The following is a 13,585-nucleotide window of genomic DNA, read 5'->3' on the forward strand; positions in this document are numbered from 1 at the left end:
AACACCCCTCACATCTATCTGAGAGATTCTCCATAATACATGCAAAAGCATTTCCCACTTTGCATAATGAAACCCCAAGTCCATCATTTATAGAAGTGTATCTAAAGCTATCCATATGGTTAGGCATACTTCAGTTTCTGCTTCCATACTTCCATATATGGAAAGGACTATATACAACAAGGTACAGCAGAAGCTGTTGGGACCTCAGTACCCCAAACAGTTGTCGTTACTGGCAACTCCCTCTCTGTTTGTAGGATGCACCAATTTTGCAAGCTTTTTGGAAATGTAGTTATTTAAATAGGGAAAAAACCCAGCTATCAACTAAGGTTGCAAAGGAAACGTCCCATTTAGGATGAGTCCAAAATGAACATTGCGAGTTTGGTAGGAAAAAATCATAACACAGAAAAGTTACCACCCCAACCATCATATTCTTATGTTTTCATCAGTTAATCAGACATAATAATTTTAAGATGAAGCCTAATTTTAAACTTACACACCTTGTCATATGTTTAGGTCTGACAAGTTTCTTCTAGCACTTCTAGTACTCAAAAAGGGCAAGAGTCCAGTAGCACCTTAAAGACTAACAAAAATATTTTCTGGTAGGGTATGAGCTTTCGTGAGCCACAGCTCACTTCTTCAGACAAGCTCACTTCTTCTAGTACTCAGTTATTTAACTATTAGGGTGGCTAGGTCTCCTTGCTGGCACTTTACAGGCTGGCGGGGGGGGGATGGGGGTACCGTCACTTCCAGAGCAAACCCAGAAGTGATGTCATTGCATCAGGGTGACACTCTACACATCATCCTGATACAGTGAAATCACTTCCAGTTTCTGCACCAGAAGTGATATTGAACACCGACAAGATGCCTGTCTTCACCCCCCCATTCCTCTCAGCAGCTGGCAACCCTATAAAACAAACCCTGCAAACAGTAAACAATAGTAAAAAAGCCTGGGGCCCTCAAAAGCTCTCTTATAGGTATAGTTGTGTTGCACCATTTAAGACCACCATGTCCATTCTTGGAAATCCTTCACCAGTTTCACTTCTGCATTCAGACTGCTGTTAAAGGCAAAGAAGCAGAGATAGGAAAAAGTTGACAATCCTGCATGTGTCTTGAATGGTTAAAGGTGCAGCAGAAAAAGAAACACACACCCAACACACTTCTGAACAATCACAGTGAAAGCTTTACACAATGTGCACACATTTTAGCAAGCCCAGAACAGGATAGTAGCAAAGCAAACTAACTCAGTGCAGTTCCTCTTGGATGAAATGCCCTAGTTAGTACATTAACCTTTCATTGAAAGACCACTGTTTCAAAGACTCTATTCAAGTTGCCTTCAGAAGTAGGCAATTAAAGAAGGCTGTAAGTTGATCCCTCCTCACCTCTTTGATAATCTGTCACATAGTTCAGAGAGATCCCACCAAGAACCCAGAGAACTACCACTTATAGTTCGACATAGGCAGTTATATAATAGTGGGGGAAAACAGAACTACATTGACTGTATTAGCAATGAGACAGCTCCTCCAAATCCTACAGAATGGACCCACATCAATTTATTAAAGCTAACTTAGATTGGGATCCATCACCAACAAGACCTATCACATCACTGATCTCCCCTGTCCTGAATACAGTCTTCTGAAAGGGGGCTGGACAGCTTGTGCTGGGAAGGGATGACTACATGAAAAATCTCATGTTTGCCTAGATAGAATTCTACAAATGCAATGAAACATAGCAAATTTAGTTCCCAATGCCTCCAGATGGGAATACATGTGAGCACCCACTGACATGCAGAAGTCCATAAAATGTAGTTCTCAGTGTTTCTGAGGTTGTTAGATGTATATGTACATATTCACCATGAGACTGCATACAAACATATAAGCAGGCTGAAAAAGATCAAAGGCCCACCTAATCCAACATCTTGTTTCTCACACTGGCCAGAAAGATGCCCTCAGAAGGCCCACAAGCAGGGCACAGAAGCCAAGGTCTACACCTCTCATTGCTCCCAGGACTATTATTCAGAAATTTACTGCCTCTGAATACGGCAGTTTTGTTTAGATATCATGGGTAATAATGGCTACTGATGGACTCATCCTCCATATATTTGTCTAAACTTAGTGGCAATCACTATATCCTGGGGCAGTAAATATCCTAAGTTAATTACTTATTGAGTGATTAACTTCCTTTTGTTTGTCTACTGTCCATTACCTTCATTGGGTGCCTTCTCTTCTACTAGATATTCCCACCACTGATTACAACACTTGCAAGGGGAAACTCTGGGAAAGGAAGAGGTTGAGGGGAAAGCTTGCAAAGAAGTTTGGCACACAACTTTGGATGGGCTCAGAAATATTAAATTCACATTCCAAGCCTTTGCTTTCCAGAATATGGCATCATCTTCTCTCTACAACATTAAAGGCTGGGTGAGAATGCATATTTGAATGCTATGTGCTAAAGCATTTGCATGAATGTAAAACATCTGAGGAACAATCCTCAATTAAATGTCCTCAGGTATTTGACTGGGAAAGATTTATGCCTGAAATACTGAAAAATATGCTGACAGCTAAAAACATAGTGGATTTAATGGACCATTCGTCTGACTTGGTAGAAGGTAACTCCTTGTATGAACAATCCAATAATTGACATTAACCAGTAGTCATAAATCCAAAGGGACCAGGGCCTGTTCTTGAATTATGCCATCATTAAAAACAACAGCTCATATGCTTAATTCCAGAACATATGTGCTGTACCTGTAGAGCAAAAGCAGGCATAGATGTTAGGCCCACATCCAAAAGAATCTTATCATGAAGTGCAGAGAATGTCCCATCTCTACCTGTTGCTGTTATGGCTGGTATCAGGCAAAAAGGAAATACATGTCTAGACATGTCCTGAAAGATAGCAAGGTCACACCACCCACATTTCCAACCCTTGTGTGGTGTAGCATTCCAGGCTACCAGGGAAGAGGCAACCACTGTGGTCAATGACAAGACAACCATAGCCTTGTAAAATATTTAGCCAAGACAACCACAGCCTTGTTTCTTTAGAAAGGCTTTTGAACCTGAAAAGACAAGCACTTGCAAACAATGCAAAAATACACAATCTAAATGAAAGGCCATTGTTTTAAAAATTACATAGAGTTTGACTAACCTGGCCAATGGGTTCTTTTGTGGTTGGCTTTCCTCTTCTAGCTGTACTTGTAGCTAGAGTGGTGGTGGTTTCCATGACCGATGTGGACATCTCAGACTGCATTGCAGTGGCGGTTGACTCAGTCGTCATAGAAGGCACTTCACCAACGAGTCTCACGTTCCCTTCTATCACTATGTTGGCATCATTCTCAGCAGCCATGTTCAGGACTTTCAAGCCATTGTAGTAGAGTCCAGAAAGCTGACCCTGAAATGGATGACCTCGTTCCTTGCCTCCAATTTTTATCGTCGCTTGGCTATTGAAGATTGTGAGCTGACGTCCTGCAAAGATAGTATTACATACATGCAAAAAATGTTGATTGCGAACACTACACCGTTAAAGAGGGTGATTTTAACAGATTATTATGGGGTGGAGGATGACAGCAATAAACTACAAGAAAGGATTTTTACTCATAATTCATTGCTTTTAATGAGGTGTCCATGGAATGTAGAATAGTTGAGCTATACAGATGATTTCTTATATTTGTGCTTAATTTTTTGCTAAAAGGCCAATTTCAAATCAGTACTGCCTAGTCCCTTCCCCTTCTTTTTGGGGGGTTACATTTTAGCTTTTTGTGTACGGGTGTGCGCGTAGATCAGGTTTCTGGTTACCAATTACCCCCACACTAAATTTTTAGGACTGACACTGATTTCAGATCTGAACAGCATTTCTCTCAAATGTTCATTCCTAAATGTTTACCTATGTAATATGAAAACTTGTTATGTCTGATAAATTATAACATCAAATAGTTTTCTCAGAGTAAAACAATTCTTATAACTGTCCTTTGTATGCTTTTATATGACTATCTACTTGTGCATTTTAAATGTTCAGTATTCATACATAAAGGTTCAGTAATCTTCTGACAAACAAACACACTAAGGAAGCATGGAATACATAAAATATACTCAGAATTTCAGAAACAAAAATGCAAGAGAGAGGGAGAGGAGAGAGAGAAAGACGGAGGGATGTCAGATTGGCTTTCAGCGAATCTATCGACTAAAAGAAAAACCAATAAAATTAAAATAAAATATTTGAATGTAAAAAGGAACTTCCGGGAATGATACACGTATTGATGGAAGAGTCATGTCACATTGTTATTTAAAACAGAAATCCTCACCAATGCAAACCCATTTATTATGATGATTATTAATAATAAACATGATATTCTCTTTAGCCAATTGGCTTCTGCTCATCAGAAAAGCATGCACACAACGTTAAGCTCACTTTTAGTTAGCATTTGTTCCAAAATCCCCTTAGAAGGTTGCAAACGTTAAAGGGACTTTCATCTTGTTTGGCAAGTCATATTGCCCACTATTTAATATAACCTACAGTTTAAACAATGATTTGTGTTTGTTTGTTTCAGGACCGTAATGAAGATCTCATAACTACACACACACAAATATGTATATATAAATATATATTTTAGTTAAGAATTTAGATGATGGAACATGTAACATAATCTATGAATGATTTATCAGTTTTGGTTAATATTTGCTATGAGTACCTTCATAGATTGAGTTAGTGGATTATATTTAACAGTCCCTTTAACCTTAAGTTAACAGGGTAAGATTATTAAACAGGTGGTATTGCTAAAAATGTATAGAAATTATTACATACAAGGTATGCAAATATTTACTCTGTTTTACTGTTTAAAATTTGTTTTTAATTTAGTTTTACTGAAAATTTATTGTTTTATGTTTATTGGTGTTACAATGAAGCACTACTCGGTTATGTTCAAATTATTTTTTTATTTGAAGTTTTAATCAATGTTTTTACCTTTGTCGAGTAGCCATTCATCAACTACTCGACCAAGCCGATATGGAATTCGCTGTCTAGCAATCGCCAGGCGCTCGTTATCATTGTTTCCTTTAAAGTTTAAAGAGACATTTCATTGGTTAAAATCTGTAAGGTCAAAGGTTAAAAGTTAATACTTAAAGCTTGAGCTAAACAATTGCCACATGATTTTTTTTGAAAAATTTGGAATTTTTTAAAAAGTGCTAGCTAGAACATTTCATGGTTCAGACTCGTCATTCATTCATTTATTTTATTTTAGCAAACAAAATTATTCCTATGTTAATTGAAAATTAGAAATCTGCATTTGAGCTAGGTTATTAAACTTATGTTATAGACAGACCCCCCAAAAAACAAATTTAAACATCAAATACTAGCTTTACAAAAAGAATGATCATTGACCTCAGGGTTTTTTCCTTTCTTTTTTGTTTTTGATGTTTCTTATTAACTAGTTAAAACATGTTCAGGTGAAACAGGTTTAATTTTGCAAAATACCTCTTGCTCCAATTCTCTTAGTCCAGGTTAGTCATTTAAAGAAGAAGAACAATGAAAAGCTTAACCACCATCAAGGGCACACTTACTTCTGAGATATAGAAATCGATCTGATATAATTTATATCCTAGTCAGAAAAAAAATACATTTTTAAAAATTTTCTAACTTCCAAACCAGTTCCAAAGACTTCAATATACTGAACAGGTGGTAAAGAAAAAACAACAACAACCAAGTTATCCATTGCTTACACACCATCACAGAATATAACAAAAATGTTTTTAATACACAGCACCAAGGCTTTGACAAAAGTGATGCACGGAATCACTGTTTCAATGTATCCAAATCCAGGAAAAGTTAGTTACATTAAAGCGGTTGCAATTACAGTCCCATTGATTTCAATCTGATTTCTTCTGGATCAGAAGCTTTAACATGTGAAGATAATTGAGATGTTTTTTCATAATTTTATGAGCTGTGATACACAAACCATTTAAGGTCACGAAATTTGTATTTATGCCCAGTAACGGCATAGGGGCCGTAACCTGGATGGCCCAGGCTAGCCTGATCTCATCAGATCTTAGAAGCTAAGTAGGGTTGGTTCTGGCTAATACTTGGATGAGAGACCACCAAGGAATTCCAGGGTTACTATGCAGAGGAAGGCAATGGCAAAACACCTCTGTTAGTCTCTTGCCTTGAAAACCCCATAAGGTGTTGCCATAAATTGGCTGCGACTTGACAGCACTTTACAGACACACAATGACATATTGACAGAGCTGTCAAATGTGCAGGTATGCCAACAAGGGGGACACAGAAAGGGTGTGGTAGTGGGCAATGGCAGGAAACTTTCTCTTCCATAAGGGTCTTTTCCATCAGTGACACATAATGAGAATCGACACAGCTCCATTTTTATATGGTTCAATGTGCAAGACTCCGTTCACATAAACAATCAGCAATGAGGCAGCTTGTTGAGCATGCAGCCTCATGGATACTGTGTCACACGTTTTCCTGTTCATACAGTGTAATTCTCTGTGTGATTCTGGTTATTTTTACTGCATGCAATGTCTCCTGGGAGCCAGGGTGGTGTGGTGGTTAAGAGCGGCAGACTGTAATCTGGAGAACCGGGTTTGATTCCCCACTCTTCCACAGGAAGCCTGCTGGGTGACCTTGGGCTAGTCTGGAATATTTTTTGGGGGGAGGGGGAGCAAAAGCCCCATCCCTAAGCTTCTGGACTTTTGACCTGCAGAGCCGATGCTCCATCCCTAAGTCTATTTTCTAAGAGCGTATAAGGCGGTTGTACCTACCTTCAGACAAACTTTGTTGGCAGGGGTACCCAGTATGTGAATTATGGCTCTGAATACAACACAAGAGTTCATGGCAAACCATATACCCCATATATGAAATAGGAGGTGGTGAGCTTGGGTTGCTTCCTTACAGATAGCAAGTGTGAGATATTTGGCTGACCAAGCCCCTAGCTCTGGTTCCACAATAATAGTATTATTATTTAAAATTATAATAAACATTTTTCCATATAATGAACTACTCAGGTTGGAGGGCGCTGAAGCACCTACCTCAAGGCAAACGTTATGGACAGGGGTACCTAGTGTGTGAGTTATGGCTCTGAGTACATTCTCAAGTTCACCCCAAACCATATAACTCCATATATGAGCGAGGAAGTGGTGAGCTGGAGTTGTTTCCTTACAGATTGCAGGGGCTGACTAACACCTAGCTCTAGTTCAATGATGGTAGTATTAATGAGTCTTAATTATAATAAACATTTTCCATATAATGAGCTACTCAGCTTGGGGGCGCTGTCATGGGCATACATATTGCCATGTGCTGTCACTGTGCTCACCTCCAAGTGTTAGGATGGTAGAATATTTCAGTGCTTCTTTCCTCTCTCTCTCCTGGATACCATTTGAGGGTCGCTCCCCAAACAGACTGATGCTTTGGCTGGGTTACAAGGCCCATAGCGTTGATATCATGGTGATAACAATATAACCAACAATTTTTTCCATATAGTGAGACAATGACAGGGAAGTGAGCCTGGGCTAAGCTAATCACAAGGAAGATATCTTGGGGTGCTTCCTAGGAGATCTCATGTGTGGAGTATCTGGCCAGCAAAGCCCCTGGCTTTATTTCATAATATTAATAATGGTAGTAAGGATAACAACAACAACAATGCCTCCCTTCCCTTCAGATAGGGTGTATGCCAACCTTGGCCAGCTATGAGGCCTGACAACTGGAGCTAGGATTCCAGACTTATAAGTCTAGACCTCAGGCTGACCAGGATGGAACAGCTGATGTGAGTGAGAACTGCGAGACAGCCCTTCTGCTGTGAGAAAAGCCTCCAGCCTGGCCTACTCCGAAGGAATAGCTTAGCACTTTAAGGGGGTGGGGGAGCCTGCAACAAAGAATTAGGAAAATAATTTTGAGCCTTTCTTATTTTCTTGAGTCTTGTACGGTCTTCTATTCTGCCAGGAGAGCACCCTGTGGACAGCATGAGCCCAAAGCAAGGAGTGTCAAGCAATAAGAGGACCCAGAGACTTCCATCCCATCATGACTTTCTCAGACATTAACTTTATTTCTTTTTGCAGCAGTGGGAAGAAAAATGCAGGCTTGAGGGGCTTTATGGAGTTGGGCACCAGTTGACTGACACTTGTTAGTCTTTCTGCCTATGAATGCTTTTGAATTGCTATATCATTGCAGGAGGGTGCTAGATAATCAGGTGCATACTGGAGATCGCTTTGACTGTTCTCAGTTCACTGTGACACACTCTCAGCAATGGGCTCCGGAGAGAGATAGGGTTGCCAGCCTCCAGATGGGGGCTGGAGACCTCCCAGAGTTACAAATGGTCTCCAGACAACATTAATCACTTCATTATATATTACTTATTTATTTAAAACATTTATTCCACCTCTCCTGGAGAAAATGGCTGTTTCAGAAAGTGGACTGCATGGCATTGTATCCTGCCTAGGTCTCTTCCCTCCCTAGACCCCACTCTCCCTGGCATGCCATTCTAATCTCCACATAATTTTGAGCCTGGAGATGGCAACCCAGATAGAGAACACCCATAGCTCATGGTTATGCTATTGGTTCTGGCAGCTAGTTGGAGGAGCTCAGGCTATATGGGACTCTGGGGAAGCTGTCCAGCGGACTCTGTCCCAGGGGACTAAGGTTAGCTGAACTTTAAGCTATTGTAATTTCGGGTAATGCAAGTACATCTTCTCGGTAAGTGGAGGCATGGGAAGAGGATGATGGGTTGTCAACTTTTCCTTGTTTCCTTTGATCACTAACGAAGATCCTTGATGTGCAGCTCAGTGGGAGCTATTGATCCACATGTCAATCTTAATTCTAAGTGGAGTTTTGTTGGCTGATATGATCATTTACCCTTCAGTCTACCAGGGGAGCTGAATGGGACTCACCTGCCAGCGGCAAACAACAGTCACTAAGGTCATTCTGCTATCATCAACTCTGCCATTTCCAGGGAAGCCAGGCAGGAAGTCCCCACCCATGGATAGCTGATTAAGAAAGCTTTTATCCTTTCAGGATTGGCTAGGAGGGAGTCCATCATAGGTGCGTGTGCCAGGGCCTAATTTATGGCAAGCATGCCAGCACAGAGTGAAATGTGGGCATTTGGTGGCCATTCTGGCTTCTGGCATGGGGCCTGGTGGGGTTTCCTATTGGTTGGCTACTGGCATCCCAATGATACATGGTACAACTTGGGTGAGCACCCTGAGGAATCAGTTTGGAAGATGAAGGGGTACCGGAAGCCTAGGGCCTTTGTGCCTCCATGGACCCTTGAGAGGTGTCACTATCCTTGACTCACAGACCTCGTGGCATGGGGGATTAGACATGACACACCTCTCTCAAGCACTAAAGAAAGCTTGGCAAGGAGGAACATGAGCCATATCCACATGATGGCTAAGGGCTCGGAGCCAGGGTGGCCTCGCCTGGAAGATCAGGGATGAACAAAGCAGGGATCATGGCAGATACACTTGCCAGAGGCATGGCATAGATGGACTGCAATGAAGCCATGCTGAATTTTGGCCTGGTGTAGCCGCCTTGCTGATTTGGCTGGCATATCCTGTCATGGAGCTTGTCAGTGGCACTGGAAGAGGCATGGAGTACCTGCTGGGGTCACCCGAAGTGGAGAGCCTGGTACAGCCACCTTGTTGAATTGGGATAGCTGGGTCTTTCATGGATGTGAGCCACAATACTTTCAGGGCGATCTGTGTCATGGCCTCTGTTGGGGGCTGGTAGGGGAGGGGTTGACCAAGCTGGTCCCCCCTTGTAGCGGTAGCAGTGTGAGTCACGTTGTTTGAATGGTACGCAGTACAGCTTAAGTGAGCACCCTGGGGCATTATTTGCATGGTGAAGGGTTAACCCTCAGACCAGGCCCGGGGCCTTGGTGTCTTCATGGACCTGGGACAGGAAGCCCTTGAGTGGTGTCATTATCCTTGACCCATAGACCATGCAGCTAGGGAGATAGGAAGTGGCACACCTCCCTCAAACATCATGAAGGCTTGGCAAGGAGGAGCCTGAGCCGTATGTGATGGTGCAAGGCTCAGAGCTGGGGTGGCTTTGCCCATAAATTCAGGGACGTGCAAACAAGAGGAGGCCTGACTCTTCTGCATCTCACCAATCACCCACACTGCAATGGGTTTGGAATGGGGTATGGCCTGCGGGCACCGCAGATCCCCTTTAATCAATGTAAATAAATGACTGAATAAAGTTGGCCCATTTTATCTCCCAACTGAGGTGTCGGCTCTCCTTATTCTGTGTCTGTAGGCAAAGGGGCCTAGTGCAAAAAAAAATGGGTGAGAGTCTGTATGAGGGGACTTGAACCACTTGAGTAGTTTATTGGATGATGGGAGAAGTCAGAAATTGTAGCCTGTCTCACATATACTGAAGATAAACAAAAGTGCAATAAAGTGGGGTAAATAACAAACTAACGAGGAAAAGGTTGAACCATGAGATAAATGACTGCCATCAGTAAAGGGTTATGGTATGATGCAGCATGTTAAGAACAGTTTATTATCTTTTCCAGCCATCTTTATTGTTCAACTTCTAACAAGATCATCAAGCTACATGAAAGACTTGTCCTTAGTTTTTTGATGATGCTGTTTAGCTTTACCAATAATGTATCACACATCAATTTGTTAGTTCTTGCTTGAATCACTCATGCCCCTTTCTCCTCCATCCCAACCCCAACCTCTAGCCATACCCTTTCAATATGTCTTCTGTTCCATTTATGCTTTCTCAGACATGGTCTTTTTTTACTAGTGGGGAAAAAAATCCCTTCCCAAACTTTGAAAATGTATATAGTTTTTGAAAACACTATGACCTATCTAAATCTGAACACAATCAGCATTTTAAAAAAAACATTCTCCTTCAAAGTCTATTTTCAGATAAAACTGTGAAGAGTTTTTGAACCTTTATGTCTTACTATAATATTCTAACATCTGCAAATTACATTACATTCCATCTGCCACAATCTCACACCACTGGAAGCTAAAAGCAAATGAAAAGCATAGAAATTGTCAGTTGGTTTGTAAAGGTCACACACAAAATAATTTTTGATTAATTTGATTCATCTCTCAAAAGAATAAGTGTACAGAAAAATGTATCCAGATTTAACGCCAGTAGACTTGTTCAGGTTGTCCCAGCAGGGGCTACAAATATTAAAGGTAGGGGAGAACAGGATAAAACTGAACAGTGAACAACAAAAAAGCCCTGCGGCCAAACCCAGTGTATGGACATGCAAGGTCACATGCATGAAGGCTCACCCTCCTGCTCTTCCCTCCTCCCTCGGTGCACATGCACACAAAATCACTGGTCTTTACCTGGAATGGAACACCATTCCATTTCCTGCGGCCCTGGCCTCTTTCCAATCCAGGGCTCCAACTTTCATCAGTCAATGGTACCAGCAGTGAAGCCAAGAACAAAATCAAAGGAGTGCACTCTGGCCATCAAAAACAGACCTTTCTTGCCCCCCACCCACTACAGAAAAACACTGTTGCTTTTGTCAAGCATCACTGGCAAGCCTTTTTGTTAGAAGTGAAGGTGTGAGTGTCGGCAAGGTCAAGTCACCAAAGATGGAACTGAAGCAAGTACCTGGTGTAGATTAAAGAGGCAGGCCGAAGAACAAAAGTCTCCCTTAGCAATGAGTTGTTCCACCCTGTAATTAGTAATAATGCAAGACTCCTTGTCTGAGTCTTGTGGTACATTCCGTCCTCCCAGCACTAGAACTAATTCTTACAACATGACAATAAGCTTTGTCGGTATTCCCACAACATTGGGTTTCGAGTGTCTATCCTTTCAGCATTCCAAACCATAGGCAGAACAAGAAGGACATGAAGGAAAAGAGTGAGATCCAGGTAACAGCTCTTTCACACATTTCATGAATAGCTTTCTTGTAAATTCAGCAGTACACAGAATCTGCCTTGACGTGGGAGAACACACACTCCACGCTTATGCTGATCAGTATTTCAGGCCTGGGCCTTAAAATTGGCATGTAAATGAAATTATTGTAAACATTACTACATATGTGTGTTACTTTTTAGTACTTTTTAATATTTATTTGATGGCTGCAGGTGGATAACAGTGTTTCAGAAACCTGAAGGCAGTCTGTTAGTGGCATTGTTTACTATAGCTCAGTGGTAGAGGATTTGTTTGACATGCAGAAGATGCCAAGTTCAATCCTTTGTATCTCAAGTTAAAAGGATCAGGTGGTAGGTGATGTGGAAGACCTCAATCTAAGACTCTGGAGAGCTGCTCCCAGTCCAAGAAGAGCATATTGATCTTGTAAGACCAATGGTCTGACTTAAAACAAGGCAATTTCATGTTCAATCTCCTCTGGAAATGTTTGCCTAGCTTTGTTTGAGCTGCAATTAGAGTCCGTGACTTGGGATAAAAATACATCCTGTGCCATGCAAAGAGCCTCCCTTATACATTATGATATTCTTTAACAACTCTTGATAACAAGTAAGCTTTCCTCCCAGATCACTCAATCATGATCAATAATTACTCAAAATGGGAAGAGTTTACCCATTTCTAGTCAAGCACTCCCTCTCCTCCCACCCCTTCTCCAATGCAAATCATCCCTCCTGAAGGGTGTTTTCCAAAAGAGAAGGGGCCATTTATATGAGGCTGCGTGAATTACAATGTGTACTTTCCCCTTTATTGTGCACATTACAGGTAGTCATGCCCCTACCAAACTACTATCGAGTAGGGAAGGGTGGGGTGGGGAAAAAAAACTATTGTCTGTCTCCATTCTTAGTATGTTTTGTATCTTCTTAATCTGTCTGTTTTGATTTGGAACCTTTTTCCCTGGACATAATCCATAATTAAAGGTAAGAGTATTCTTCCCTGACTCAGTTTTATTCCCCCCGTCATAAGCAACAGCCTCTTCTCTTCATGCAGCATCAGGTGACTAAGATGGAGAGACTGGTATATAATATCAAGAAGAAGCGAGAAAAGATAAAAAAAGCAACAAGGAGGAGATAAGAAAGCCTACAGCTTTGGCTGTTAAATTAAAGGTCACATTATGTTATCATGTCTTATATAAAGCTTTTACGGTAATTGTGCAGCATTTAGCAAGTCAATACAGGGATGCTGCAGCTTAAAAAAAAGAGCATCGAAAGTCATTAATAATATTAAGGTATAAGAAGGAAGGTGTAAAATCATGAATACAGTGTGCTGTGTATCATTCTGGGAGCAGCTTTTTGCAGTTCTCTTTGGTCCTAGCATCCTTTAACTGCTTCTCCAAGTAGAATTGTGCTGCATTTAAAATTTGCTTTCTGAAACAAAATTTTGGAAGAGGTTGAGAGTCATTGGCATCTCCTCCAAAGTATTCTAACATCTGGAAAGTACAATGGCCTACACAATTGTTCCAATCTACTTTGTGCTTCAAATTAGCTAGCATTGAAATAATAGGTTATTGAGTGATGTCCAGGGCTGTCACTCAGGCAGACTGCCTGAATGAGGTCCATTCTACACCAGTAGAACATCAGTCCATGAAAAGAATACTTAAAGAATAAATGAATAACAACCTCCCCCCCCCCACACACACACCACTATTAGTTGGTTTTAATTCAAATCCTCATCTGTCTGTATGTCTGAGGGTGTCAGG

At 41.2% G+C, this 13,585-nt stretch overlaps 1 protein-coding gene across 26 annotated transcripts in view; it reads right to left on the reverse strand.

Moving 5' to 3' along the window:
• NRXN1 (neurexin 1) overlaps positions 1-13,585 on the reverse strand; it is a 1,090,355-nt gene that overhangs the window by 114,584 nt on the left and 962,186 nt on the right. For 16 of the 26 annotated variants that reach the window (XM_056853795.1, XM_056853786.1, XM_056853807.1 and 13 more), the window contains 2 exons: positions 4,951-5,040; positions 3,139-3,455 (listed from right to left, as the gene is read on the reverse strand). In XM_056853795.1, the coding sequence (XP_056709773.1) occupies positions 3,139-3,455; positions 4,951-5,040 (407 nt within the window). The remainder of the gene's footprint in view (positions 1-3,138; positions 3,456-4,950; positions 5,041-13,585) is intronic. The other 10 variants (XM_056853804.1, XM_056853802.1, XM_056853800.1 and 7 more) reach the window with 1 other exon arrangement.

The sequence above is a fragment of the Euleptes europaea genome, chromosome 7 (genome assembly GCF_029931775.1).
Source record: "Euleptes europaea isolate rEulEur1 chromosome 7, rEulEur1.hap1, whole genome shotgun sequence".
NCBI lineage: Eukaryota > Metazoa > Chordata > Lepidosauria > Squamata > Sphaerodactylidae > Euleptes > Euleptes europaea.